The sequence below is a fragment of the Rhinoderma darwinii genome, chromosome 1 (assembly GCF_050947455.1).
Source record: "Rhinoderma darwinii isolate aRhiDar2 chromosome 1, aRhiDar2.hap1, whole genome shotgun sequence".
Classification (NCBI taxonomy): domain Eukaryota; kingdom Metazoa; phylum Chordata; class Amphibia; order Anura; family Rhinodermatidae; genus Rhinoderma; species Rhinoderma darwinii.
The window spans coordinates 58343029-58368415 of NC_134687.1; the positions used below are offsets into that span (position 1 = coordinate 58343029).

Genomic DNA, 25387 nt, shown 5'->3' on the forward strand with positions numbered 1-25387 from the left:
CAACAGTCTCAGTAGGAATCATTAGGGCTGATAACCATAACCATTCCTCCCTCAGCCTTGCTCGATGAATAATAAAATACTCTCTGATAGGGGTGAACGGACTATTCAAACATTAAAGTATTATCCAGAAAGTGAAGTTTTTTCTTTTTTAGTTATGATGCACTTCAGCTAGGTTAACACATTTCATTTAATCAGAACTATCTCTTTGAATTACAGGCCCTGCACCCTAAGGGCTTATTCAGACGAACGTGATATACGTCCGTGCAACACACGTGATTTTCACGCGCCTCGCACGGACCTATGTTAGCCTATGGGGCCGTTCAGACAGTCCGTGATTTTCACGTAGCGTGTGTCCGCTGCGTAAAACTCACGACATGTCCTATATTTGTGCGTTTTTCGTGCATCACGCACCCATTGAAGTCAATGGGTGCGTGAAAATCACGCACAGCACACGGAAGCACTTCCGTGTGACGCGCGTTTAAAAACTATGAATGAAAACAGAAAAGCACCACATGCTTTTCTGTTTACAAACAAACAGAGTGTCATAATGATGGCGGCTGCGCAAAAATCATGCAGCCACGCATCATATGCTGCTGACACACGGAGCTGTTATGTACCTTTTGCACACGCAAAACGCACACGCTCGTGTGAATCCGGCCTTAGGGTATGTTCACACGCAGTGACTAAAAACAGTGCTGTTTTCAGGCGAAAACAGCTCCTGATTGTCAGACGTTTTTGTAGCAACTCGCGTTTTTCGCGGCGTATTTTACAGCCGTTATTGGAGCTGTTTTTCAATGGAGTCAATGAAAAACTGCTCCAAAAACGTCTCTAGAAGTGTCCTGCACTTCTTTTTCGAGGGGCATCTTTTTTACACGCCTTATTTTGACAGCGACGCGTAAAATTACACCTCGTGGGAACAGAGCACCGTAAAACCCATTGCAAGCAATGGCCAGATGTTTGTAGGCGTAATGGAGACATTTTTTCCGGCGTAATTCAAGGCGTAAAACGCCCGAATTACGTCTGAAACCACTGCGTGTGAACATACCCAAACTGTTATGGGTGCTATATTTAACTAAAGGGTTCTTGACCCAACGACCTGGGGTTATCCGGGAAGTGCATTTTTTTTTTATTAGGGACTGCAAATGAAATAAATAAAACCAAAAACAATACCTATGTATCCTTTCCCCCGGGGATACAGAGTGACAGCAGTCCCAGTGCTTGTTTACATACACGTAGCATGTAACCGTTGCAGCTAATCACTGGCTTCCCAGATAAACCCTTTAGGCTGGATTCACACAAGCGTGTTCGGTCCGTGATATACGGTCCGTATGTTGGCTGCATTTCCCGGACCGAACACACTGCAGGGAGCCGGGTTCCTAGCATCATAGTTATCTATAACGCTCTGAGTCCCTGCCTTCTCGCGGAACTACTGTCCCATACTGAAAACATGATTACAGTTGTCCCACAGCGAGGCAGTGACACCTTGCATCATAGATAACTATGATGCTAGGAGCCCAGCTCCCTGCAGTGTGTTAGGTACGGAAAATGTAGCTACATGGACTTACCTGCTAACGCCGATGCTGCTGCAGAATCAACTGAAGCCTCTGGTGCCGGTGTCCTCGCTCGTCTGACACGATGCAGGACCTGTGAGTGACGTCACAGCGTGATCTCTCGAGAACACGGCTGTGTCTGCACTGCCAGAAGCTGGGCGTTCTGAAGAGAAGTGGATGATACTTCTCATCAGAGCGCCCAGCTAGTAAAAGTATTAAAAACGCCCCGATGTACGCACATAATACACGCCCAGTTGTACTTTTACTTTTAAACACACCCACTTGGACTTTTGCAAGCCTCATTTGCATAACTACAAAAATGGTCATAACTTGGCCAAAAATGCTCGTTTTTTAAAAATAAAAATGTTACTGTAATCTACATTGCAGCGCCTATCTGCAGCAATAGCAGATAGGGGTTGCAAAATCTGGTGACAGAGCCTCTTTAAATGCCGATGTCAATTAAGTTGTTTTTAAGTTGTTTTTGAATCAGGGGGGCACCCCCCTCCAACGCCTCCCCAGGACACAATCGGGGGTGCCTATGGTTGTCATGGCAGCCTGGCGGCCTAATGAAGGCCCCCAGGTCTGCCATCTTTGTACTCCTTTGAAGCCCTGCCTCTGGGCATGCAAGCGATCCAACGATTGCTGGTTCAAGTCCCCTAGGAGGACTAATAATTTTTTTTTAAAAAACAGCTAAACAAAGTTTATTTTAATGTTTAAAAAAATATAACAAAAGTAAAAAAACCTTTTCCCATATTTTCCCTAAAGCAATGTTAAAAAAACTGAATAAAAAGTGATCAAAAAGTCAAATGTACCCCAAAATGGTATTGGTTAAAACCTAGAGCTCACACTGCAAAACTTAAGCCCTTTAACACCATTAAATTCATGGAAAAATAAAAAAAGTTATGTCTCTCAGAATAAAAAGTTGTATTTTTCTAAAAGAGGTAAAACATAAAAAAAACATATAAATTTGGTATCGCCGTAATCGTATCAACCTGTAGAATAAGGTGAATATGTAGATTTTACCGCCTGATGGACACAGTAAAAACAAAACCCCTCAAAAATTGCGTAATCGCTGTTTTTTTGCCAATTTCACTCCACAAATATATTTTTTTCAGCTTCCCAGAACTTTATGTGGTACAATAAATGGTGCAATGAAAAACTATAACTTGTCCCGCAAAAAAAAAGCCCTTATACGGCTATGTCGACGAAGAAAGTAAAAGAGATATGGCTTTTGGAAAGCGGAGAGGAAAAAACTAATATGAAAAACTCAAATTGGCCGTGTCATTAAAGAGGCTCTGTCACCAGATTTTGCAGCCCCTATCTGCTATTGCAGCAGATAGGCGCTGCAATGTAGATTACAGTAACGTTTTTATATTTAAAAAACGAGCATTTTTGGCCAAGTTATGACCATTTTCGTATTTATGCAAATGAGGCTTGCAAAAGTACAACTGGGCGTGTTGAAAAGTAAAAGTACAACTGGGCGTGTATTATGTGCGTACATCGGGGCGTGTTTACTACTTTTACTAGCTGGGCGTTGTGTATAGAAGTATCATCCACTTCTCTTCACAACGCCCAGCTTCTGACAGTGCAGACACAGCCGTGTTCTCCAGAGATCACGCTGTGTCGTCACTCACAGGTCCTGCATCGTGTCAGACGAGCGAGGACACATCGGCACCAGAGGCTGCAGATGATTCTGCAGCAGCATCGGCGTTTGCAGGTAAGTCGATGTAGCTACTTACCTGCAAATGCTGATGCTGCTGCAGAATCAACTGTAGCCTCTGGTGCCGACACGATGCAGGACCTGTGAGTGACGTCACAGATCTGCACTGCCTGAAGCTGGGCGTTCTGAAGAGAAGTGGATGATACTTCTCATCAGAAAGCCCAGCTAGTAAAAGTAGTAAACACGCCCCGATGTACGCACATAATACACGCCCAGTTGTACTTTTACTTTTCAACACGCCCAGTTGTACTTTTGCAAGCCTCATTTGCATAAATACGAAAATGGTCATAACTTGGCCAAAAATGCTCGTTTTTTAAAAATAAAAACGTTACTGTAATCTACATTGCAGCGCCGATCTGCTGCAATAGCAGATAGGGGTTGCAAAATCTGGTGACAGAGCCTCTTTAAGGGGTAAACAGATTTATACTGTAAATTCCACTGTTAGGCGGAGTGCCTCAATCCCTCTGTTCTCATCACCACATCACTACAATTGTACTGAATAAAAGATTCAAAGATAAAAAAAATTACCATATGGTTGAGATTAGCGATGAGCAAATCTTTAACATTTCTCTTCTTTATTATTTCTCGAAAATGCAATCACTCTGAATGGTATCTGTAGCCCTAACTTATTACAATGGGTACAAACTGGCAAACAGGGAACACAAGCACCAAAGTATTGGAACAGAACAAGAACTATTAACATAAAGCAAAATATATGCAAATACTAAATAAACATATAAGTAATATAAAATGCCAGCCCTGATTAACTTGTTTAATAATCCTCTGAGGTTTTACACTATCTTGTTTCATTAAATGTTTGCATTTCTGGTTTGGGCTCCATACGGTATGAACTGTGCAAACTGCAGCCATTCTAAACCAGTCTGCCTGATACAATAAAGCTGGGGAATACCTGATGTTAATAAATGAATACAGTCATGATCCGTATAAAGATATTATTGAATGTGAACAAAATATATTCAGCTCTATTGGCCTGTATAAATATGTGAATTCTGGCATGCAGTAGGTCGTTCTTCTATGTGGGAAGCAGATGTCTAACTCACAGCAAGCACCATTTGAGAACATTCTGGTCCCTCAATAGATATACTGTATGGCACTGTGCAGGGGCGTAGCTAAAGACCCATGGGCCCCGTTGCAAAAGTTCTTCTTGACCCCCCAACTTTTCTTCGCGGCCAACAGCTGCAGCTCGCCAATAACTTTGAGCTGCATCACTAGGTTTCTTATGTGACCCAGCCCTAGCAGCCAGGGATGTGACTAGGGTCTTAAAATATCCTAGACAGCATATCTATAAGACTAAGACCCCGATAGCTAAACCACTGGATAGGATTAGATACATTGGATCAGCATACAGTATCACACATGATAGGATTAGAAATAGGGCCCCAGCATACAGTATCACACATAATGGGATTAGGTACAGTGGCTCAGCAAAAAATATCACACACACGATAAGATTAGATACAGCAGCTCAGCCGACAGTATCACAAATGATAGGATTAGATACAGCGGCTCAGCAGACAGTGTTACACATGATAGGATTAGATATATTTGCACAGCAGATAGTATCACACATGATAGGCTTAAATACATGGCCCTAGCAAACAGTATCACACCTGATAGACTTAGAAACATGGCCACAGCAGACAGTATCCATACAATTACCCTCCTGGCTCCAGAGTCGGTTCCTGTTCACTTGAATAGGGGCAGAGCTGCTGTACTGTAGTTCGGCCGCTGTTCTGTGACTGGAGCCATTTGCTTCCGGCATGAATGTTCGGTGCCCGGAGGCAGCTGATCGGTGCAGGGTCCGTGTGTCAGACTCCCACGGATCATATTCTGATAACCTATCCTGTGGATAGGTCATCAGTTGTCCGTTGTCCTTTAAGTACATCGTGGCAAGAAATGTTAAGGCTGTGTTCACATCACCGGCACTTTCTGCTGAGGGGTTCCGTCTGAGGTTTCCATCGGGTTAACCCCTCAGCGGAAAGGCAAATGGAAACCTAAGCTTCCGTTTCCCTGACCATTGATATCAATGGTGACGGAACCTAGCTAATGGTTTTCGTCTGTCCCCGTTGTGACAGGGTTCCGTCATTTTGATGGAATCAATATCGCAGTCGACTGCACTATTGGTTCCGTCAAGAACAACAAGGGAAATGGAATCTTAGGTTTCCATTTGCCTTTCCGTTGAGGGGTTAACACGACGGAAACCTCAGACGGAACACTTCAACGGAAGGGCAACGGTTATGTGAACAGGCCCTAATTGGCTTTTCCAATCGTTTTCAATGGCTTAAATATTAAGTTATCACAGTGCAGCAAGTTATCAGAGCCAAGATAAGGATCGCTCTAGCTGTATGCAGGTACTTCTGCTCCAGCATAGGAAATAGAACAATACTTTAACATCACAGGTGAAGAGAAGTGCTACCTACATAGGACATAACTTTGGAAGATGCACATCTGTAAGACTCTTTTGTCAAATAATCTTTTAACCTGGTGCCGTAGGTGACATTATTTATCCCCCACTGGGCAGGGTATATATCGAACATTATATTCTCTGAATAAGAGGACATAATACCATATATGCTTTTTCTCGTTCTTTATTGATCACCATATTATCTAATCATCCCAATGCGTCTGAATTCTGCTGCTCAGTTACAGAAATCCTTCATGTCTTGCCTCGTCATCTCTAATTCATCTGACATTTATCATTATTGCCACTTTCCACATACAGAGTATGAATGGTCATCTCCAAGTCCTTATAACACCATCATTGTTCCCCCCTCTCGATTACACAGATAAATAATATAACAGTGTAAAGTCTTTAATTTATTCTACGTAATTCATTATAGTTCGCAGCTGGAAATAAATCAAGAATGTTTTCGTTGTCTTGTCTGATGATTTGTTGGGATCAATAGCTCGGTTTGTTTCTCAGTTGCAGATTTTCAGTGTAGACTTCATCTCAGAATATTATTTTCTCTTTTTCTTTCAATGTTGGTGCTGTGTTCACTGTAGGATGTACATCTGAAACCCCATGGATTAAAGATTTAATATTATTACTGCGGAAATTCACATTGCTTATTACATGAATGCAGACAAACAGGGAAATAGACCACATCAGTGGATATCTGAGCGTAGTTTATATCTTCAGTCACTATGTTCCCTGTCTGTGGCTTGGAAATTTTACAGTTTTGTTGAGACTAACTACTGGTAGATTCAAGTGCAGACATTTCACAAAGATACAATGAAAGTGAGGAGAGGATTTCAGATGTAACAATTTGGTCATATCTTGCTACAATTTTAATATGGACTATGACTTTCTATATTGACTGTTCTGCACTATGCATTATTTATGTAGGGGAAAATTATTAATAAATTTAACGTGAAAAACTATAGGCTCAGTCAATATACAGATAACACAGCACTTATAGTCAACCTATATATATATTTTATTAAAAAAAATCCCTGAATACATATTCACAGTGAAGGATGTCAGAGTATGCCCTAAGTGGAGTCTATGGGCTTTGACCTTCAATGATAACCAAACTCTGATGCTGTGACACTCTGAAACATCTAAACCCTTTCATGGGGTCATCATCACTGGAAATCATTAACACCAATTTTGTGCAACCACAATATTGGTTTCAATTGTTGAATATTAAAAGTTAGATGTACTCTTTTCCCAACTTTCCTAATCCCATAGCCATGGCCCCAGTGTTTAGCACTTGGCAACAGAATTTTAAGGGAATGTATATTAGGAATATTATGTTATAGCCTTTCTAGGGCTATTTTCTTAAAGTTATATAATTTTGGAGGAATCCTTAATTATGTTAAACAAAGAATATTTTAAAACATTGTTATATTAAGGGCATAAACGCAATGTCTATTTTTTGGCCAAGTAAATAAAATCATATAAAATAACTATAAATTTTCTTAAAGATGAAATGTCAAATACATTTTCCCTTCGAAGAAGTTAGAGGATGCCATCATTGGAGTCTTTGTACTTTGATTTGAAATCATTCTCAAAATAAAGAGGCTGTGGTCCTGTAAAGTATCTGAACCCTTTTGGGGGTCAATAGCGCTGGAGATCTCTAAAACCAAGTTTGCACAACCACACCAATGATTTCAATTGTTGGATATTTTCAGCTTAAATAATATAGCACTAGATGTGCTTTATTTTCCCACCTACTCAATCCGACAGTTTTGGTCCCTGTGATCAGCACCTGGTGACCGAATGTTAATGGAGAGAATGTAAGGAAATTACAACCTGTCTAGGACTCTTTTCTTTAACATATATATTCCCGGAGAACCCCTTTTATTTGTCTAAAATAAAGCATATGTTAAAAACATTCTTAGACTAAAGGTAAGAAAGCAATGCGTACTTCAGTCGAGAGCTGTTTTTTTATTTCTCAGCCTGTCCAAGTAAAGGAAACGTTTAAGATGTCATATATACTGCATAGCATAAGTGATATTAATATGTTAACTGTTTAAACATAACACCTGTATGACCATTATGCTGTGTCTTCACATCAGGGTTTAATGTATTTACGGGTGTGTATATATACATAGGGGACAGTTATAAACTCACCTTGTAATTTGCATCCAGGTTGGATTATCCCATTTTATAAAACAATGTATTTAGTTATGAGGCTGGTCTGTTCTAGGAATATAATCATCATCCCACAAATATGAGCATTGAAGGCAAAACGTCCCTTTGAAAGTGAATTATTTTCTGTTATTTAAGGTTTAATTCTAAGAGACAAAAAAAGACATTAGAATTCTGCTTAATTTGTATTTTCTATCATCAACATATATCTCACGTATATGCTTCATCATGCAGAAACGGGGTAGATTATTAATACCAACATCTGGAACCTGTTTGTAGATTTTGGATAGATTTGCACTAAGAAATTCATCAGGCAACATAATGAAAGAGTTTTCCATGTATATGTAAATGATCAATGCTCTGATTCACTACCTGCCTACATCTGGAAAGTGTTTAAGCTCATAAGAGCCTAACAATCCGTTATTCGTCAATTAAAAAAATAACAATGCACATCTCAAACAAAGGACAAACAAAACCCCATCGTGGTCTGTCATTTGCCGCTTCCTGTTGACAAGCAAGTTTCTAGGATACTATTTTTCTATTTGTACTAATGCAGATTTGTCATGTGTGGGCTACACAACTATATTGCTCATTGCATTTGTGTTTTCTAAGACTTTATTTCCTCTGTGCAGTGTATGAGCTCACGAACAGCCTTCTATCTGGTTACATGAGAGGTTTGCATTGATCTGTGGATACGTCTACACTTGTTTCCAAAATTTACCAATGCAAGTCTTAGTCAAAACATCTGTAGCAATTGTCTTTGTAGACTTGTTTCCTGAGCACACTTGTGTCACCTGGGAAATCATGACTTTTTTGAACTCCTTGTGTTCACCACAAATGTGAATTAAGCCGGAAAGAGTTACAAGGATGGCATGAGGAGGACTCGGCTAGACACATTAAATAGCTGTTTTTATTGTTTATTATCCTTCTCTTGATTGTCATTTATAACTCGACTTCAACCTTGCTTTCTCATTCTTTCTTTATTAGTCATCCAATTTTCAGACATTACCTAGTGCAGATATTATCTAACAATAATGAAAGATTGTGTCAGGGTCATGAAAAGAATGCGAGTGCCTGAATAGCTACAACCATATTGCATTGTTTGGGTTTGCTTGTGGGTTTTCTTTTTTACTGAAAAGATTTCCTTGTATAGATCACAAGTACAGTAACGTTTTTGGCAATGCTGTTAAATGTTTTCATTGAATGGTTTTCCATTTTGCTGTACCTATACAATGCTGAGCCATTTTTAAGGCAATAAGGCATGAATGAGTGAAATCTACGTCTTTGTCTGCAAACCTATTCGTAATCTTCAGCCTTTAGTCCCTGGTCTGCACATACAAATTACTTATCTCAACATTTTCTAAAAAGTAGGATGATCTTGAAATTAAAATATAACCCTAGGTAAGATGTGATTCTGCTTTACCTGCAAGTAACAATGCAGAGATCTTTGAGATTCTATTGGCTGTTTCCTTGAAATCTTAAGAGCCTCTTGGTCTGCAAGTCGTGCCATCATCCAACCTTTGATGTCTAAAAATAAATACTCTCCTTGGTAGATATTACATAATCCAGGATAGTGAGTTTATATTAGCATTGGTGTAGACCATGACCGTATGCTATGAAGACCCCTTAGTTGTCTCCAAGACCTTCACATCTTGGAGCGAAGGTCATGCTGGCCAAGGTTAGGGTCAAGCTTGGAATGCTTAAAAAGATGTTTTTTTTGGCAGATGTTGGTAACTAAAAGAGAACTAGTAAACTATCATCAATGTTATCACTATCTCAACGACTTTGTTTTCTGCTTTCAATATATTGGACACCTAAGTTTTCACTGTTCACTTCTATTTCTTGTATTTCTGGGTGCGATCATACAACTGTTACTTTATCTAGTAGTTATTTTTCACCCAAAATAAAGAATTAACAACATAGTGCTATTTTGGTTGCCAATGAGTCATGATGCAGAAAATACATAATAGTATTCAGAGTCAAATGACAAAGAGATGTTGGCTACATCTGTATTTATAATATAGTTTAGTAGTTAGCATTTTTTATTTTATTATTTGAACCTGAAAGGACCTTATTTAAAAAAAGATGTCACCCTGTGGGTGTAATGGGAAGGATTCAATAATTTAAAAGCATCAAGAGCAAGACTTCTATTAAAGCGGGTTTGACGTCAGGACAAACCTCTAATCCAGGAATGTTTTGTGACATTCTGCTTGTAATGACTCCCAAAGCTAGTCATGTGATATCTCTTGGCACTGCTGACTGGCAAAAGAGGACTGATTTGATTGATGGCCTATATGTTGTTTTTATTGTGGATGTCTACACTTTGGAGAAAGCCATTCATTCAGTGTATACAATTGCACCCAGTAGCTCAGTGTTATAAGTCATCCTTCAAATGGCGTAATTTAATGGAGTCTTGGCACAGATTCCATTTAAAATGTATAATTTTCTTCAATGCTTAACAAAAACACAACATAGAAAACAGACGGGCATGCCATCTGATTGGCTGTACAGTATATTACATTGCCACGCAAAGTCGAGCACAAATGTCAAATTGAGTTTCCACCCAATTGCTCAATGTAATAGGAAGTCTTTGGTGTGCAATTTGCATTCAAGTTCTATAATTATGGTTGCGCCGTAAAGGATGAAATGAAGGGTTAATAATATTAAAGGTGAATAAACATTCTGAGTCACATATATACATGTATCTAACTATACCAATGTGGTATCAGAATTGTAGCCTGGCAAAATGAGTATGTATATATATAAATATATATCATGATTATATATTGAGTATGTGTTCTGACTCATAAGCAGTGTGCAAAGGGAAGGCACAGGCTAAACCAGGGGTGCATGACTTGCATTCTCAAGGGTAGACCATGGGGATGGATTTCAAGGAAACACACGCCTAAACATTTTCCTTAGTGATATAGAGAGTAAGCTAATTGGCTAATTATCTGTTAATTAACAGAAATCCCAGAACTCCAGCCTGTCATCAGCCCTCCAGGATTAGGTTTTGCACACCTGGCTTTTTTTTTTAAAATTCAGAATCCTTTTAGAAATAATGTTTACATTTAAAGGGGGTTGTCCATGCTGAGATCTTGCATTTTATAGACTTTATGTTAAAATGTTATTTTTTTTCAAGATGTTTTTCTTGTATTATAAAAATAACTTTTAAAACTATTTATTTTTTATTGTAATTATTCGTTCATTATTATATTTTTGACTGCACTAGCCCCTGTTCTAGCATCTGTCAACAAAATGCTATTTTGCCGGTTTTGGGACCAATCCTTCTGGAATATAATTTGTACTTTATGAAGGTTATCATCTTTAATTGACTTAATTGTCAATACCCTGAATTTTATGTATTTTGCCAAATAAAAATGTCTGATCATTTATTTAAGTTTCCAGCCCTGTCAATCCTTTTTAGAATACATAGCTTCCTCTACGAGCTGTCAGTGTCTCTTCAAGACAACTCCTTCTTAAAGGTGTTTTCCATGTTCAGAAAACTGATGACCTATCCACCGGATAGGTCATCAGTAGATGATCGATGCGTGTCTGACACCCAGATCCCGCACTGATTTGCCACTACGGCTGCCTCTGGGTACCGGATTTTTGAAAGGTATGTAGTAGTTGGAGCCGGAAGCAGATGGCTCCAACCACTGCATAGCGGCCATTTGGCGGAACTGCAGCTCTGCTCCTATTAACTTGAATAGGAGCAGAGCTGCAGTTCGGCCACTATACTTTGAACGGAGCCAACTGCTTCCGGCATTATCGTCCAGTCATCAGTTGTCACAAGGTGGAAAATCCCTTTAACCCGTTAGTGACCGGCCCATCGTGTTTGTACGTCGGTCACTAACGGGCCTTATTCCGATGCCATAGACTTTTTACGTCGCTGCATCGGAATAAGTAAACAGAGCAGGGAGCTGTCAAATCTCCCTGCTCTCAGCTGCCAGAGGTAGCTGAAGGCTGGGAGCGTCCCTGCTCTGCCGTGTGAGATCGATATTAGTATCGATCGCACACGTTTAACCCCTCAGATGCGGTGCTCAATAGCGAGCACCGCATCTGAGTGGTTTTGGAGAGAGGGAGGGAGCTCCCTCTCTCTCCCACCGACACCCGGCGATACGATCGCCGAGTGTCTGTGTCTCTAATGGCAGCCGGGGGTCTAATAAAGGCCCCCAGGTCTGCCTGGAGTGAATGCCTGCTAGATCATGCCGCAGGCATGACCTAGCAGATGCCTGTCCGTGTTAAACGGCCAGGCAGTAATACACTGCAATACAAAAGTATTCCAGTGTATTATAATAGCGATCGCAGAATCGCATATTATAGTCCCCTAATGGGACTAGTAAAAAAGTGAAAAAAAAGTTTAATAAAGTTAATTAAAAAAAAAATGTGAAAAAAAATGAAAAACCCAGCTTTTCCCCTTACAAACTGCTTTACTATTAAAAAAACAAAATAAAGTAAAAAAGTTACACATATTTGGTATCGCCGCGTCCGTAACGACTATAAATCTATTACATTATTTAACCCGCACGGTGAACGCCGTAAAAAAATTAATAAAAAACTATGGAAAAATTGCTGTTTTCTGTGAATACTGACTTTAAAAAAATGTGATAAAAAGTGATCAAAAAGTCGCATCTACTCCAAAATGGTACCAATAAAAACTACAAGTCGTCCTGCAAAAAAAAAGCCCTCATACAACCGCATCGGCGAAAAAATAAAAACGTTACGGCTCTTCAAATATGGAGACACAAAAACAAATCATTTAGAAAAAAAAGTGTTTTTACTGTGTAAAAGTAGTAAAACATACAAAAACTATACAAATTCGGTATTGTTGCAATTGTAACAACCCGCTGAATAAAGTTATTGTGTTATTTATACCACACGGTAAACGGCGTAGATTTAGGACGCAAAAAAGAGTGGCGAAATTTCAGATTTTTTTCTATTCCCCCCCAAAAAAAAGTTAATAAAAGTTAATCAATAAATAATATGTCCCCCAAAATGGTGCTATTAAAAAATACAACTAGTCCCGCAAAAAACAAGACCTTATACAGCTATGTCGACGCAAAAATAAAAACGTTATGCGACGATTGAAAAACGTAAAAAATAGCCTGGTCATTAAGGTCCAAAATAGGCTGGTCATTAAAGGGTTAAAGGGAATGTGTCGCTAAAAAATTATTTATTTTTTTTTTAGTTAAACTGTTAGTATATAAATGATTACACATTGTTCTAATTTTTTTAATTTTTTCACATATCAGGAAATATTATAAATGATATTCTAATTTATAACATTTACATGTGCTGGTCGCTAGAGGGAGCAATTCCCAAAATTGCAGCATAGGCATGTGGTAAAGCAACCTCATTGCTTTATGCTGCAAAATTGGAAAATACACACTCGCTCTATTGTCCTCAAAAAATCCCCCCGCCTTTATCCTGGCTAGTGTCAGGAGAAAGGAGGGGGTTGAGTGTTCAAACCTCCTACACTGCGTGCCGCCATTATTTGAGCGAATGCACAGTGTAGGAGGATTAGATACAGTGGTAATCAGACAGTATAAAACACACATCACATACACAAACATAACTTACCTGCTCCTGCCGCTGTCGCTGCCGCTGCCTCCGCTCCCTCCACTTCTAGTCCTTGCTTCTGAACATATGGACGGAAGCCGCGACCGGAAGTGGTCATCTTACTGTCTTGCCGCAGCTTCCGGTCCACATGAAAATGGCGCCGGATTTCGCTCTGCCGAAGACCTTCCTTTTGGACTGTGTGGGAGCGGCGCCGTTCCCACACAGATGGCGTACGCTATAGTGAATGGAACGGCTCCCGTTCGCATTCTCTATGGGGATGTATGTGCCGTATTCCATCTCTGTATGTGTCGTTAATCGACATGAAAAAAGATGAAAAAAAAATGGCAGCCCCCATAGAGAAGTAAAAGAAAAAAAAGTACAACACAAAAACACAAATAAATAAAATTTATTTTAATGACATACTAAAAGCAATAAAATATAAAACATTTTTATTTCATGACACCTTCCCTTTAAAGAGGACCTGTAACCTCTCCTGACGTGGTCACTGTCTTTTTTTTTTTGTAAGTACTTGTGTTCCCCATGAAAAAGAATTCTAGGGATTGTATCAATTCCCAAGCCTAGCAATCCAAGCCAGTTGTACAGATACAAATTTGTTTGGTTATTAGACAAAACATTAAATTGATAGGTACTCAGACAGTGTAATGTAATATCCTATTGTCTACACTCTTCTCCCTAGCCCAAAATTGGAGAACATCAAATATTCCTACATTATCAGATATTACTAGAAACATGAACAGAAATTACCATTATGAATATATTTATGCATGCAGCCAACAAAAATGTCATAAATTCCATAAAGAGTGGTAACATTTAAACTTGTCGACTTATTTCCTTTTTAAGCTAAACACTAGGACTTCCCCATTCATAAACTCTACCTTTCCAACTCCCCTTTTACTGGTGATCTGAGGATTCACTGTTTTTTGTGTTAATGTTGTTGAGGCTTTGATGTAATCTACATGGTCTATTGCAGCTCTTACAGCAAGGAGCCTTCATGAGAAAAATGGTTATATGTGCAGTTCTAGTGGTCTAACTCGGCCGTCTAGCCATTACTCGTATATTTCGGCTTCGCTTTGTTTGATCCTTTGGTAGCCAATTGTATAACTCTGCATGTAGGATTTAAACTAACAGTATGATGTAAACATGTTTATATGTCCATTGTGACTGTGGTTTTACTTAATAATAAAAAAATGATTGAAACAGAAAAATAATTCTGGAACATCTTTTTTAGAACTCTGCGTTGTGCCGTTGATATTCCTCCTAGAAATGTATGAATAAATTGACAACTGGGTGTTTCCATACCCCTATTCAAAAAGGTGTGTCCCTACACTGTCTCGCTCTGTCAATACTGATTGGATAGGGTCAGTCTGTGTAGAGATACCCCCCCCCCAGCTGGTTACAGCCGGTTGTCAATTTATTCATACATTTCTAGGAAGAATAACAGAAGAAAGGCACAACCTAGAGTGCTAAGAAAAGATGCTTCAGAATTGTTATTTCATGTGGAATACTATTATTTTCTAAAACAGACATGTCAGGAGAGGTGAGAGGTTCCCCTTTAAACAAATCAATGGGTCCAGCTATAGAAACCACTGGCGAATTTAATGCTACTGTTATTACCAGGGAAAGCTCAAAAAGTGACTATACATTTCGGCCCCTGCAGGAGAAATGTAGTATGACATGCAGATCATTCAAAGGAATGGGCAAACATGTAAAACATAAATGGGCCAGGTCTGTCAGAGTAGCAACTCTCCTCTCCGGCTAAAGGTAGATGGTCCCAAGTCGGGGTCCTCCTCTTAAACATTTATATGCTCAAATAGGGTATAAAGAAAGGGACCATCTTCATGAGACGACAACCTCATGTTAAAGGGAGTCTGTCAGGTCCTTTATCACAACTAAACTAATAACGCAAGTGCCCAGAGGGCGGTCCCAATCCCAGCAAGTCTTGGCCTTGTTTGATAGCTCCAGCGTTCGGCAATGTCACTCTCATTGGCCGAACTCAGTAGCCATCAATCAAAGCCAAGGGGGAGGCGTTTGGCAGAGTTTACTCACAAGAGTTGGTCACTCGCCGAGATTGGAGACACTCCTTGGGGCACTTGCGACCTAATTTGCAGACGCAAACAAAGTCCTTTATTTCTGAAATACTAGGTCTATCTGCGGCCACAAAGGTATGTTTGAACATATGTTAAAGTGCCCCATCCAGCGCTGTTATTGGTTTAGTTGTCATAAACGCCCTGAAAGACTCCCTTTAAGGACTCAAACAAGCAATATCTTATATGTCAGCCTCTTGGTCCCCTGTGAATATGACTATTTGAACCTTTCAATCATGCAAACACAGCATAAAACTGTGTAAAGTGTTCCCATAAAAGGAGACCATATGCAATTACAAAAGAACACACGTAAAAATGTATAAATAATTCACCCAACACCAGTTTTATATTCAATAGATGTTATCTGTTATCTATTTTAATGATTTTCTCTGGAAATTGTTCGTAATGGTGACGTATTTATGTTTTATATTTTATATATCTGGAGTTATTCCATCTTTCCCGCTGGCAGCTATGTACACCAGGATATTTGTATTGTATACCAGTGTCATCCTGTCTGTTCTATACATATTTCTATAGATATTTATCTTTAAAATGAAATAAAAAGCGACTTATTCTACATTATACATCTTGGAAAATAATTGAATTCACATTGAATTCGCTTTTTTTTTTTTTTCCTTCTTTTTCCTTGCCACCAAATCACTTATGGGCTATAACTGTGGAACTATTAGATGGATGATCTTCAACCTTCCCAGAGTGATACGGGCAACAAAGGTAGTACAATGTCTGCTGCTGTTTCAGGAATATCCCAGTTCGTTCCTGCACAAAGTGATCAAAGTTTATTACATTAAAAAGTGTCTCCATATAGATGTATGGATGCTTGAAGTAAAAATTCTGTCAATATGTCTGCAAGAAGTAGTCTTAGTGGTACCAGTAAACAGCAGGGCTAAGGCTTTCTACTCTGCACTTAACTTTATAAGGCAACGTTTGCATCAGTGTTGGTGATATTACTTGTACTTCTGTCACTATACTTGTCCATAGACCTTTTCAATGATGTGCTTGTAAAAAATACCTGCTGTATATGGTTATGATACTCTGTCACAAAAATGCACAAATTCTATAGGATTTTCTCACTGGTTTATGCTCCTGTGCCATCCGTTTTTACTACCTCCAGGCCCAGAATATAATTATCTATAGGGAGATTTGGTAAAGATAGAATTAAGATCTATCTATCTCATATCTATCTATCTATCTATCTATCTATCTATCTATCTATCTATCTATCTATCTATCTATCTATCTATCTATCTATCATCTATCTATCTATCTATCTATCTATCTATCTATCTATCTATCTATCTATCTATCTATCTATCTATCTATCTATCTATCTATCTATCATCTATCTATCTATCATCTATCTATCTATCTATCTATCTATCTATCTATCTATCTATCTATCTATCTATCTATCTATCTATCTATCTATCTATCTATCCATCCATCCATCCATCCATCCATCCATCCATCCATCCATCCATCCATCTATCTATCTATCTATCTATCTATCTATCTATCTATCTATCTATCTATCTATCTATCTATCTATCTATCTATCTATCTATCTATCTATCTATCTATCCATTCATCCATCTATCTATGATCTATCGATCTATCATCTATTTAAATCACAGTGTTGCCTATTGCATGTATATAAATATATCAGAAACAGAAATATACATGTGCATAAATATATATGTCTTATGGTTACTGTGGTTTCCATTACTTCTGCTCGTGCATATTCCTGCTTCATTTATATATTGAAGCATGTAACACAAGTAAAGACTCCGATTTATCTCTGTGGCTTGACTTTCATCCCCTAGTGTCTGAGGAAATAGGACTGACAGGTGGAGGGGGTTTCAAGTTATCTATCCATTTTCTGCCATCTGTCACCCATGCACGTACCACTATGTAGAAAACATTAACAGTCAACACATATTAAATCACACGATAGCAGCTCCATTCTTACTAGTTGTAGCTCGGTGGACCCAAAGGTCTGCACATCCCTACAATCCAATTAAAATGGTAAGAAAACTTTTCTCTTCCACTTTAGATTTCTACAAGGGCAAAGGTTGCAGTGTCATGAAAATTAACAAACCAGATTTTATTTTTTTTACTGAGTAGCTGCATTATGTTCACATTGGATTGAGATGTGGGTGAACATGTGGGCTGGGCAACAGATGCCCAATTTTAAATCCCCTTCTGGCTTGCTGGCTATTACAGCATGGTGGATGTTCAGCTTCTGTCTTGGTTATGATCTGCGATGTTCTCTCTATCAGTAGAGTTGTCTGGAAATAAAAATCCTGTGACTTGTTTAGAGTGTAACACCTCCTAACACACAAGTTATCGTATATAGAAGGAAATTGTATGAGTATAGAGTAATATATTATTTAGAGCTCCACAGCAACTTTCATCATTTTATCCACCTGCATTATGTCAAGTTGTCTTAAAGTGTTTAAATGTTAACATAACTTTAAAAAGTTTACATAAAGCTGATATTTAAAGGGTTGTGTCAAGAAAATCCCTTTTGTAAATTGAGGCGAGGCCGCGGATCAGTTTATTACTATGGGTTTGGCTTCAGAAACAATCAGGGATCATCTTCTATCGTGAGAGGAAACTGCGGCCAGCCATACATTTACCCTTCAGGATCCACCATTATGTCCATTTGCCCTATTAGAGCGTATGGAAAGAGGTTGTCCTCATAAGGTTCTCACCGCATTCATTTCACAAAAGGCTACAAGCAAAATAATTTGTATCAATCTTGGCTTAGAGCAGACAAGTTTTTCTCAACACCGATGGTTAGTGAAACCTAGGTCCAACCTCATAATGCCAGGGCAAAAACAATCCAATGATTTTACATTTTATTAAAGAAATCAGCTGAAATGGTCGATTTTGACCATTTTGGCCGACTATTTTGTTAAAATTGGGGCGACTGCAGATCTGTCGGGTTGGAAATTTGCAGCCGTTGTCGGTTGAAACTGACTGTGTAAGGCATGATTGCTCTATTATGGTCAAACCTTTGCATTGCAATGTTTTTAGTCTGGCATGTTGCTGCTGGGAACGTTTGTGTGAACAATCCAATGGATGACTGAATAGCCGCATTCTGGACTATAATATTATGTCTATGGCCAGATTTAGATGTTTAGAAGGTTCTCCAGGAACATATAAAAATAGCAATCTCAGGGCTTGGGATAAGGGGTTGGTAGTGTTTGTTTACCTACATCCATGAACCTTGAAATCTCTATACAAATGCCGCTCTGAATGCGTTTTGACAGGGAGTATAATTCTAAATAGTTATTTAAGTGATATATATACCTAGAACGTTTTACATGTTTTATTAGAAAATTAGAATTTCATTGTAGGAAATATGATATTAGTGAGTATATCAGTAATCATGAAGTAGTTCATGTATATGCCAGCAATTCACCATGAAGTAATTTATAGATTGCCTCATATGCAGCGAAGGGCAACCATTCTAGATCTCATTGAGAATCCTACTAATACTGGGATTTTCACATCAATAAATCGCTGGTTGGATAAAGTTTACCTTATACCTAAAAGCAAGGCACTGTTATTCAATTTCTTTATGGTTGGAGCTATTATTTGGTCAGTATACTGTATGTTGGCATCATTTGAGTACTTTATTGTAGTATTCACTTTACAATGTATTATTTTTTTCGTGTATGATGGTTTGCATTATTATTTAGGCAACTGTATGGAAGTGTTATTTGGCCAACATATGGCACTTATAATTAGGCACTGTATCATATGTTTAATTTTGCACTGTATGACAGTACACCATATTGAGAGGGGGTGTCAACAGAAGTTACCGCACAAGCACCTTCCAACAAAAGGCCGGCCTTGACAGAAAGCTGGAGCACATGAAGTTATAACAAAAATCTATTTGCCCCATAACGAATCTCTGTCTATTATATAGAATTCTTATTACACCAGCTTTTACCTGGCAATAATAGTTTACGTTTCTGTTTTCTTCTTATGTATCTTTATTATGTTCCTTGCTTTGTCTGCTACTAAGATAATGAACTTGCGGCACCTCTTTTAAAGGGGAGACATTATCTGAATCATTAAAGCATATGCTCTGTTTAGATCTGTCATTTTGTAAAGCGATGAAGCTGTGACTAATGCTGACAAACTCAAAGACACTTTAGAAATGGAATGACCTTTGTACATATTAAAGTTTTCCTGAATGGGCAGATGCTTAATAAATGGAAATGCGGTTGGCTTTTTTCCAGGTTAAATTTCCTGGTCAGATATTCCAATTACTAATTTATTTTTCATTGTAGAACTCTTGTCCTCAATCACAAATCTATATTAATGTTTTATTATGGCAAATACAACCGAACGTCCATCAATCTCAACCTCTCATGGTCTTTGCCGGCTAGCACAATGCAGGAGCAATTCATGTTATGTGGCGATGTGTATGCAATTATGTCCTATTTTCTTCTGCATCCTAAACAAATGATGCTTTGGAACAGCCATTATGTGCAGCTATTCTTATATTATACACCAAAGTGATAACACAGATTGCAATGTTCTCCTTGCATTGCTCATTTTGATGTGAAATTACAACTCTCAGTGTGAAATTGTGTTATGCTATCAGCATAAAGACATAATAGTTTTAAACGGTGGCATCATATCTATGCTTTAAAAAACACAACAAAAGGGAAAACGTGAGGTTGCCTTATTCTGTGACCAATTCCAAATGACTTTTAGACTTTATATTGTATATATAAGATATGTAATACCTGTGGCCGACTTGGGACTGACAATCTCCAACCTAACAGGGGATCATGAAAAGTATAAATAGTGTGATTTATGTGACACATTTGTTGATGGAGAAATTTTAATATTTGTAAAAAATATTGTGCAAAAAATTTTCAATTTGTCACAATTGAAACAAGAGGGAAGGCTGTAAAAAAAGATCCAGCCTAGGAGTGTGTGACCTATCACTAGTAAAAGTGGGGCCACTGGTGCCACATGGATTCCCATGGGGTCGCGTGGAGGTAAAGCATGAACCTATAGACCGATATAGACACCGTATTATGGATCTGTATTATATGGATCTATAAATGACATCAGTAAAAACCCAAATTCCCAAGTAGAGAATAAAGTTGAAAATAAGATGATTAGTCCTTGGTGAAATGATGTCTATCAATCTCAGACAAGTCAAATCTTTGCTACTCTGCTTCCAAATTTGGAAAGTAATTTTGGATTTGTATTGAGAAGGAATGACATATTCCACTGGAAGGACTACTTTCTAACTAGTGCATAGCCGTTGCATGTCATTGAGGCAGCCATATTAAGATCTGTGCAGCATGCTACAGCACATTTTTTTGTTCTCAATATATCTGGCAAAATGTATCATCTTAAATCCATGCAGAGTGTCAGTCAAAAACATTGAATAGTAATTGACAATGCTGTATTCCCAAGGGAGCTGTAATCGTCAGCTGTCTGGAGGAAGAGAACTCTAACGGAATCTTCTCTGGCTCATCTCATTTTTTTCCTGACCAATAAACATTACTTGGGCAAGGTTTACTTCTCCCTGTAGTTTATTAAGCCGGTGGACAATAAAAGTATGCAGGGTTTGTGAGCCACAAGAGCATTATAACATACACTGTATATTGATTTTTATTTTTTATTTTTTTGCTAGAGTCATATATTTGGTGTTAACAATATAGCCGCAGCTCTTGATTTCAATGATACAATTTTATGTCTCGTCGCTCATTGGCAAGGACAAGCCAATGTATATTGCTTAGGAATTATTTATTGATGTTAACAGTTCACCCTACAAGTAATCTGCTCATTTCAATGTCAACTTCACAATTTATATTAAGTCAGTGTTTTTGGAAAATTTGGCCTCACTTTGTAAGCATCTGCTGGTGACTTTACAATGATTAAAGCAGATGTCCACTCTTTTTTTTATTATTATTGTCTTCATACAGTATATCCCATGTGATAATTAGATGATAAGTAACATTTTCATTCAGTGTCCATTTAACTTGGGGATTAGATGTCTTCTATATATTTCCTGTGATGATGGGCACTACGGCAGAAAGTATTGCACCAAAAGAAGTTGTACAATAATTAATATAATGATACCATTACTTTTTAACCTTTGGTGATGTCTTCAATCAATATTCAGATACTAGGAGGTCATTGAAATACCAGTACAGAGACATGATCTGAGCAGAAAAGTACCACCTACAGATTTAAGAGCCAAATATTTATTAAACTTCATAACATTTTTTGGAAATTAGATAAATTCCTATTTTTAAATTACTTTTAATTACCTGTTCATCTATTTATGAGTTTTCTTGATTTTGCACATGAGGCATAGATACTGGGTGGCAACTATGAATGGTTTGTCACCATGCTAGACCCTGAATGCCACATAAATTAACATGCTTATGTCTTCCTATGTGTAACGTCCGTGGTCGCTGACCACAAACTCCTTCCATCCAGTCAACGCCCTTCTGTCCAGAGATGTCTGCACATGCGGTCGACCTGTTCCGCAGTGACCAGTGTGCGCTCGCGAGCTCAGTCCAGACTTGAGAAGCCAAAGTGCACGCATGTGGGTAATTGAGCTGATTGCTCCCTGGGCTATAAGAAGGTCCCAGCCCCATGCTTCCATGCCTGAGCTTTGGTTGTCGTATCCTAGTTTGTCTTGCAAATGGCCTCCTAGTGTTTTCCAGTTCCAGTGTTCCTGTTCCTGTATCCTGTGTCCTGTATCCCATGCTATCCTGTTCCAGTGCCGTGTTGTGCTGTAGCCGTGCTGTGCTGTACCTACGCCTGTCCTGCTGCTCCACGCCTGACGTCTTCCTGCTGCCTAGTCCCAGTCGAGCCTGCCTTGCTACTGTCCGAGCTGCCACAGGTACCCTATACGAACTGTGAACTGTGACCTGCACCCTGTTGGCCACCTGCAATACCGCCTGCAGCTTTTCCATCTAATTGATGTGAACATTGTAATAGGTTCTGTTCAGATAGGAATACCCTGTACGTATGGTAACATAACATTACAATTCACACTGGAAATACTTAGAAGGGGTTGTCTGCTTTAGATAATCCCCTTTTGTTACAAGGATTCCCTGATGATGAACTGATCACAGGTCCCCCGTTGCTAGAACCCCAGTGATCATCTGTAATCTGAGGGTGAACCTTGCATCAAGTGTTCAATTCCTCTACATTACCCCTGCAGGTGAAATGATAAAGCTTTTATTAAAATCAATGGCCTGTCCATGTAATGCACAAGTGTTCTGGCTAACTGATAAGGGTGCTGAGTGTGGGATCCACCTCTGTTAAATCAGAATTTCCTACTGGGGCATCATTTTCTCTAAGACCATGTTCACACAAGTCTCATGGCTTCCCTTTATTAATGAAGCTGTAATGCTGTGATGGACACTGAAACTGACATACCCATTGGGTGTAATAAGGTCATTCTAAGTTCCATCATAATTCCAGTATTTTTAATGACAAGAATAGTGCTGCAGACTGCGATATTCTTGCCTTAAAAACATAGCCGGATGGTCAAGGGCACCCCCGATGACTCCTAATGTCAACAGAGCCTAAACTTGACCAATCCCTCTGGTTCTAAACTGCAGAATGAATGAACATTACAGCTTCATAATTGGGGCATGGGCATCATCTCTCTAAGAGAATTGAGATGACTACCACTGCTCTGAGCCGGAGATGTATTAATATAAGGTATCACCTCCTTTCACTTTATAGTGGCAAATGCTTAGTATAAATATACGAACACACATACTTTCAACGATTTCACGCAATTAAAAGCTTTAGACTGAATGCTACAACAATTATCATCCAAAGGCAGTTCTTTGGAGGGCTATTAGGAATGTAATATGCATCCTGGGACATGAAGTACCAAAAATATCTTAAAAGAGGTGCAATAAACTACAGTTCTGAACAAATTGTGTTGTTAATAAAACCATGTATAATAAAAAGTAACATTTCCTTTTCATCATCATACATTTCATTCAAGATCTGTGAGGTTCTGTCTACCTTAAGCCGGCTGCTCCAGATCATGTGTCTCGAATTAACATGGCTTGGTTCGCCAAATTAAATATTCATAGCTGCTTCCCACAGGATGCTTCATTTATGATGTATACAGTGTTGAAGTGCGAAGTAAATAAAAGAGTCTAGTGATGTTATTTGGCTTCTGAAATACATATTTGTTCTTTAAATGTTCAACTTTGTGGCCTAACATAGAAACTGCTAATCTTTTAAATCTGTTAAGGGAGTAAAATGTAATTAAGACAGATGGGGATATTTTGTGGGTAAAATAGATGGTACGAAAAAGTCATTCTGAGCACTTGTGTACTATATAAATCCGATATTACAATACCATAACAGCATTATACTTTACCATAATCCACTATACTGTATTATACTCCATTCTCCCTGAAAAAAGAAATGCAAAATGGTATTTTTTCTTATAAATGTTATATTCTTATACAGATATTTAATATCACATACAAATGTATATATAAAACCCACCACACCCCCCTCCCTACCACACACCCCTCCCTGCTACGGTGTAGAAAACACAACAGAAAGAAACAATAAATATATTTAATACATATATGAGGTACTGATTTTTTTTTTCTTGCTAAACTGTTTGCATTCCTATTATCATTCTTATTACCATGTCTAATATTCAGAGATATAGTTGCAGCCTATGCCAATGATGTGGTTCTCTGGAACTGCAGGAGCATTCTTGCAAAATTATGTTTTTCCGAGTCATAATATCAAATTTGGCATTTGAGGAAGATGTGTTTTTAGTCAAATCAACGCCCCCCCATCCCCTCTCCAGAGACTATGCAACACTACTGCCATTATTAGGACTGGATGTGACAGGTATGCTCAGGGCCTTAGGTAGCATTTTGGTAGATATACAGTTCATTCCTGCAATTTTCTATGTCCAATATAAAAAGGGGGAAGGGCATTGATGAAGATACGCTTTCTTTCATCTGGGGCAAAGATGCCCCTCCCCATAATGTAAAGGATAACTTTACAAGCATTTTACGTCTACATTCCCAGTCAAAGTAGCAGGAGCCACAGAGATCTAGTTCTGATACAAACATTTTAGTCCTTGAAATGCCTATAATTTTCCTGCCAATGTAGTGCCCATAAAATAATGATAACTTCTCATGCAAATTTAATCTGCTGTCAACATAGTATGCCTCGCTGTTCTTAAATCAATAGCTTAATATTTGCTCTCGTTGCTAGTTCTATTAGTACCCCCCCCCCCCCAACACACTCCAAGCACATGCAGCACATGCCCCACTCCTTCTTTTGGGGGAAGTGGACACCATATAGGTTTTCATCCTAGGCAGCAAAAAGGCTAGAAGCATTCCTGGGTATGGCATATGTTTTCATGGGGATCCCATTCAAAAGCTCAATAGGCCAAATCCATATATATATATACTTACATTTATATTTTTTTATTTGTGCATTCATATAGACATTCTAGTATCCAGTACTTCTATTTCTTATGCTAGACCTTTACTCTCTTTACTTAAGATTTTTTTTCTGTCATAATAAACTGTTGCTTATTCAATGATTTTACATTGTTTTTATGTTAAAATCTTCGCTAATGGAAAATTATTTTCAACCTACAAGTGAAGTCCTATTTAAACGCATGCCTAAGTACACAAAGGTCAGTTCATTAACTGCAAGGTCTTTCATATTCCCTATCTGCTTTGTATCTTTTATTAAGCATTGAGATACTATTCCTGTCCATTAACATTAAGTGAGTAGAGAACAAAAAGCCAATTATTTG

The 25387-nt window shown here is 38.5% G+C and overlaps 1 protein-coding gene across 4 annotated transcripts in view; it reads left to right on the forward strand.

Moving 5' to 3' along the window:
* The window catches only part of PCDH7 (protocadherin 7), a 748481-nt gene that overhangs the window by 123169 nt on the left and 599925 nt on the right, over positions 1–25387 (forward strand). Inside the window, exon 2 of one of the 4 annotated variants that reach the window (XM_075858927.1) lies at positions 16242–16284. The exons of the other annotated variants lie outside the window; for them this stretch is intronic. Within the exon in view, the coding sequence (XP_075715042.1) occupies positions 16242–16284 (43 nt within the window). The remainder of the gene's footprint in view (positions 1–16241; positions 16285–25387) is intronic. 4 annotated transcript variants of the gene reach the window in all.